Source organism: Aplysia californica, unplaced genomic scaffold (assembly GCF_000002075.1).
Source record: "Aplysia californica isolate F4 #8 unplaced genomic scaffold, AplCal3.0 scaffold00191, whole genome shotgun sequence".
In the NCBI taxonomy this organism is placed as follows: Eukaryota; Metazoa; Mollusca; class Gastropoda; order Aplysiida; family Aplysiidae; genus Aplysia; species Aplysia californica.
In genome coordinates, this window is record NW_004797461.1 from 584498 (window position 1) to 590497 (window position 6000).

General features: G+C 37.8%; 1 protein-coding gene across 3 annotated transcripts in view; it reads left to right on the forward strand.

Annotated features, from left to right (window-relative positions):
• Window positions 1-6000, forward strand: part of LOC101863187 — a 46588-nt gene that overhangs the window by 25771 nt on the left and 14817 nt on the right. For 2 of the 3 annotated variants that reach the window (XM_005098710.3, XM_013082738.2), the window contains exons 17-20: window positions 307-380; window positions 2355-2459; window positions 3306-3499; window positions 4202-4359. In XM_005098710.3, coding sequence (XP_005098767.1) covers window positions 307-380; window positions 2355-2459; window positions 3306-3499; window positions 4202-4359 — 531 coding nt within the window. The remainder of the gene's footprint in view (window positions 1-306; window positions 381-2354; window positions 2460-3305; window positions 3500-4201; window positions 4360-6000) is intronic. The other variant, XM_013082737.2, reaches the window with a different exon arrangement.

Sequence of the window (6000 nt, forward strand, 5' to 3'; positions counted from 1 at the left end):
TTGAAAAAATAGAAGCATAGGTTGAATAACCTTCTTTTGATTTCTTCAGAGATGTGTCGTGGGAAGGAAGAAGAAGCCTTCTCCATCTAATGAAATTTGGACTGACTTGTAGTAAAAAAAATCCTTCACAGTTAATAAATCTTAACTTACATTTTCAGTCTTTTCAATTAGAAACAAAGGTTATCCAGTTATTTACAAAATTATGCATTTTGCCATTTTTTGTGAAATAATCATATTTTATATTCTATCTGAGACAACTTTCTTGTTTTCTCTTTGTTATAACCCCTTTTTTATTCCTCTTCTCAGATCGTATTGTTGATGACATGAACCCAGAGAACAAACTGACCCGCAAACAAGTGGAGAATTTGTTGGATTTTGAGGTACTTGCAACGCATGTTTTTTCTGTGATGAAGAATTTTTTCAATTATAATAGTTTGTTTTTTTCTGGTAAATCCAGAAACCGGTGTTTCCTCATGAATGCGTTCATATTTGTGCATGAAAATGTTATTGCCAATGTCTATAGTGACATATGCACTGGAATTTACAATGATTAACGAGGGTGTATAAAAGAAGTTCATATTAAGATAAGATACCTCTTAATTGTCCAGATCCTGGCACATTAAGGATATTGTTTGGCATTTTATCATATTTGATCAATGTCTGAAAAAGAAGTTGGGTAGATTCTAGGTTTCATGTGAGAGGTCTTGTCTTGTTTGCACATTGTGTTGCTGCATAACCATTTCTGTGAGTGTTAGATTTAATCTTTAGGGCTGTATTGTGATGATATGTGGATGGTTGGCGGGGGGTTGTTCCTTTTTTTCTATCAAACATCTATCTTCCTCATCTCTCTTCCTTCTTTTTTGTGTATATTACTCTTTTGTAGCTCCTCTGATCTTCAGCACTTAAACGACTTGTAGTGTGGTAAAAAATTCATGGTGCAACATATTGTCAAATATTTCCTAAATACTTGTATCAATTTATCTTAACAGATCTATATTTTTGTAAACACCTGTTAGCTGTGTTCTAGACAGTTCCTTCTGGTACACCACGGCGGCAGCCAACAGCCAATCTAAAACCGATTTTTTGATTTTGGACTACTCTAGTAGAGCAACATCTGCTTTATCGATTGGAACTGTTTTCAAGTGTCTAAAACTATAGATGTTTTAGAAGTGCTCGCATATGTCATGTTTTTTAACATTGTATTGTAATAGACCGGTATGAATTCGGGGTTTTTTAAGTTTTCTCAAAACTATGATTTTCTTTGGGGGATTGGTCACCTGTGCAGAGATATTTCTGAAAGAACATGTCACAGCTCAATCCCACTTTGCATGACTGTCTCTAGATAATATGTTTGCAACGTACGAAAAGAGTATTGTGATATTGTAATAAGTTTTCTGTCAGTGTAAAAAAGATTGACAGTATCACTCTGATTTGTGATCATTTTTTTGTCCAAGTATCATATATGACACTAAAAGGGCAGTTACAAGAAAAGTATGAGACTTAGGGAAGTAAATCTTTAGTACATTGCAGGTTGTATATACACAAACACTGTGTGATAATATCAAGGCTGTATCAATGCAATCTTTTTCAGAATCCCTTCACACAATTTGCGCGAGTTTTGGTCTGTCGAACCCTTTGCATCTAAAAATGTTTTTAAATTGACAGTAAAATCATTTAGGGATAGTGTGTTTCTGTTTCTTGACCCATATTAGTTTTTGGGAATCCCAGTATACTTAATTTAGAGCCCCAAAAAAATTTTCACTTCAGCTGTACCTAGTTCCCCTTAATAAATGCTAAATTAAAAATTTCCAGTGGGTGGTTTCTACAGATTTTAAAAGGTTTACTGCTGGGACAATATCGCTTTTAAAAGCAAGTCTGCTATTTTTTTCTAATCGCGTCGTTAGCTTATTGAACGTATGTTTTGAGAACCTTTAGTGCAAAAAATGTGTTCACTATAGCATTAATTTCTTGTTAGAAGTTTTGCCCCTAAAAAGTGTCATTGGTGAGCAGTGACGTAGGCCATATGCGTACATGTAAAATATGTGGGAGAAGCGGGAAGTGCTGTGAACAATCCCATTTTCCGTGTGAAGGAGATTTATAGTATTTTATATAAATTTATGAAGAAAAGTTTTGTAATCTAGCTTCAATTTTTGTTAAAAAATATGATTAAGTTAAGACCAATTGATACAAACTGCAAAGTATGGGCGACATTAGTTCACCCATTAAAGAGATATTTGAGGATGAGTTGCACCACAAATTTTTTACCGCACTATAGTTGTGTTGCTAGTGCCGTAAAACTCTTACTAAAACAAAAAACTGGATTGTGATGGATGCCTGGTTGTATTTTCTGTCAGGATCAAGACTTCCCGGTGCTTGACTTCTCAACGGCGGACGGCAAATACAGCACTGACGACGTCTTAGTGCGTGTGCTGCAGAACAACGGCCAGTGGCTCACCAAGGTATATATTATAACTTGACGTGACATTTTGCAGTCACACATCCAGCAGTACAAAATACCCCATCTGGTCACCCAGCCAAGAGAGTGACTGCAACAGACTTCTCAGGCCTGTTGCAGAACTGCGTCAAGTGACCGGAGTGGATCAAGTTTCGCTCATGACTGTCCATGTCCTTGATAGATTGCCTGCCAAGTCTGTAGACTCACATGTACCTGGAACTGAATGGTTGTTTGGCATTCTGATATGGTCTACTCTTTCTTCTTTAGTATTGCTTTTGTCTAAATTTGTCCTGGGAGAATGCAGTCATTACTGTGATGACTTGCTTCGAACTAAACCTCAATATGGTCACATTGACAGTAAAAGCAAGAAACTAGCTGGTTCATATGAAATAGCATTGTTGAGAGACCTGTGTACAGATTTAGAACTCTTTTCTGTTTGAGAAGAATTTAGCTACTTGCATTGGGGAGGGGGGGGGGGGGGGGAGAGAAAGAAAAAAGAAAATATATATATATATATAAATTTTGTCATTTGCTAAATCCGATAGACTTGATATATTCATTATATGTCTCTTCCTGAAGAGTGGTCCCACTAAATTAGCATTTTGTGACTTATAACACTGAAGACATCTTTATCTGTAGTTTTGTTTGTAATTTCATTTTAGAGAGGGACATTCTGTCTATAGTTGGATTTTTTCTGCATTTTTCTAATTGTCTGGAAACACATTTCTGTTAAGATTATTCATTTATGAAGAGAGTGGACACGTTATCACATCGATGCCTTGCTTTTTATTTTCTAGAAGTGATGCATATGTTGATAAATGACTCTAAATATACGTTCTTATTTTTTCAGCAACCATTTACACATGAGTCTCTACTCATCGACCGAAAAGAGCTACGACTTTCCAAGCGGGAAAAAAGATTGGCCAAAGAAGGTTATGCTCGTGACAAGCGGATGAATATCACATACACCCGGCCCTCGTATGCTGCCTACTACCCTCAAAGTGGTGGTCTACCCAACCGTCTGCCTCTGAATAGCAGGTACAAGTAAGTGAAACTCACCAAATGGAGGGGAGGGGCAAATTATCAGTGCTGTTGAATCACTTCTTCAAAATTACAAAGTTCTATCTCCTCCGTACCTAGTTTTGAGAAATTTTACATTAAAATTTTTGAGTTTCACACGTCAAGCTTATTCGAATGTAATTCTTTAAATATCTTGACAGTGACTCCAAATAATCTGATGATTTTGATTAGAGTAGAGAAAGTAGCTGGTTTCTGACTTATGGTCTTAATAACTCAAAACAGCTAAAAATCTCGGATAGAACTTTTTAATTCTAAGGTAGTGTAATATCTGTTTGTGTTTGTTTGTTTCCCTGAGCTTGAATTACTTTTGCAGCATGTGTGTGTGTGTGTGTTCAAATTGTAGCATTATTGCTTCAGAGAGTGTAGAAGTCTTGGGTTTGGATCCAGCTCTGATGTTGAATTTAAAAAAAAATGTTTTTAAAGACCCAGTCTTGCTGGTTGTATGGGCTCCTGCATCTGAAATAGCCTGTGTTGATTGATTCTTACCCTTTTCAAATACTTTATTTTTTTCTTTCACAAAAATGAAATTCTTTTGTGATAGTGTTTATATTACATACAATGTGATTTCCACAGATTAATTGTATTATTTGGCTATTTCAATTGAAAAAGTGGCATCGTTTAGTTTTTTAATTTAATGTCCTAATTTATTCCACGCCTCCTTTCCAGTTATGCCGCATTCCGCCGTGGCCCCATCGTTAGGCCCATCGCTAGTGTGAGGCCTATCATCTCATCGCCAGCCCAGAATGGTGGGGATAAGATCAAACAGTTTGGTGGTCAGCCACTCAGGCCAGGAGTGACCATCCATCAAGTCATCACTACCACTGGTGAGAGACTTACTCAGGCCTCAACACCTCATGGAATCTTGTTGAACTCCCCACCCACCCCCCACTCTCTCTCTCTCTCTCTCTCTCTCTCTGTCTGTCTGTCTGTCTCTCTCTCTCTCTCTCTCTCTCTCTCTCTCTCTCTCTCTTTTTCTTTTTTTTTTTTCAATCATCTGGTTTAAAGTTCACTTGTGCAAGGTTTTTAACAGGAGCTAATCAAAATGGTACTTTGTCCGGACAAGTAATTTTCAGGAGAAAAACATTACTCAGAACATTTTTGAAAATTTGGAAATTAAATACTCGGAATACTTTTGGCAGTTGTCCAATATGATAATGATAATTATACTGCAGGAATGCCGTTTTTCCCATTATTTAGACCTGCATGTTTGCCGACAATCGTCTGAAATCCGACAATCCGCGAGCCGGCCGATGCTATCGCTAGGCCTACCTGTATCAGTCAATGAGCGAAGTGCGAGGCCTGGCCGACTGCCAGCGACCCCTTTTTCTCCCGTCGGCTTTGTCGGCACTTTCGTTTTTGTGCCGACCGCCCACTGCCGACGTCGGCGTTTCCTACATAATTGTCGGAACCTGAGTAGAAATGCGAATACGAAAAAGGACGACGACCTAAATTATCTACTTTCAGTTTCGTGCTAGAGCGGCCATTTTGAATTTCGTTTGTTGACTGTTCATGTGGATTCATTCTTAAGAGTCCGACTTACTTGTTTATTAGATCTAGATCTAGATTTATAGACCTCAATGAAGGATTCATATTCCAATTCTATTGTGTCAAACCCTATCATAGGTTGTGCTGTAATAGTAATGCTGGTAAAAAGCATTTCATCAGGTGCGTGAATTATTTTCCGTAGAATCTCAGCTGAGTCTCTCTCTCTGTGCGAGTGTTCGGAATCGGATGCAGATTTCTCGTTTAAGGCCTCCTATTCCTATTCACTTGATCTTCTAGATCTAGATTATAGATAGACCTGCATGTTTGCCGACAATCGTCTGAAATCCGACAATCGCGACCCAACCCGCGAATCGGCCGATGCTATCGCTAGGCCTGCCTGTATCAGTCAATGTGCGTAGTGCGAGGCTTGGCCGACTGCCAGTGACCCATTTTTCTCCCGTCGGCTTCGTCGGCACTTTCGTTTTCGTGCCGACTGCCGACGTCGGCGTTTCCGACATAATTGTCGGAACCTAAGTAGAAATGCGAATACGAAAAAGGACGACAACTTAAATGATCTACTTTCAGTTTCGTGCTCGAGCGGCCATTTTGAATTTCGTTTGTTGACTAATTCAGTTGTTCAGATCGTGTGGATTCATTCAAGCCCGACTCTCTTGTTCTAATAGAATCTATATTTCTAGATCTAGATCTAGATTTATATAGATCATTATAGACCTCAATGGAGGATTCATTTTCCAATTCTATTGTGTCAAACCCTATCATAGGCTGTGCTGTTATATTAATATTGGTAAAAATAAGCATTTCATTAGGTGCGTGAATTATTTAATTAATTATTTATATTTAGATCTAGATATATAGATAGATCTAGATGGAGGATTCATATTCCAATTCTATAGTCTATTGTGTTATTGTATCAAACCCTATAGCAATGTAGATGTAAGCCATATAGATCTAGATCTATG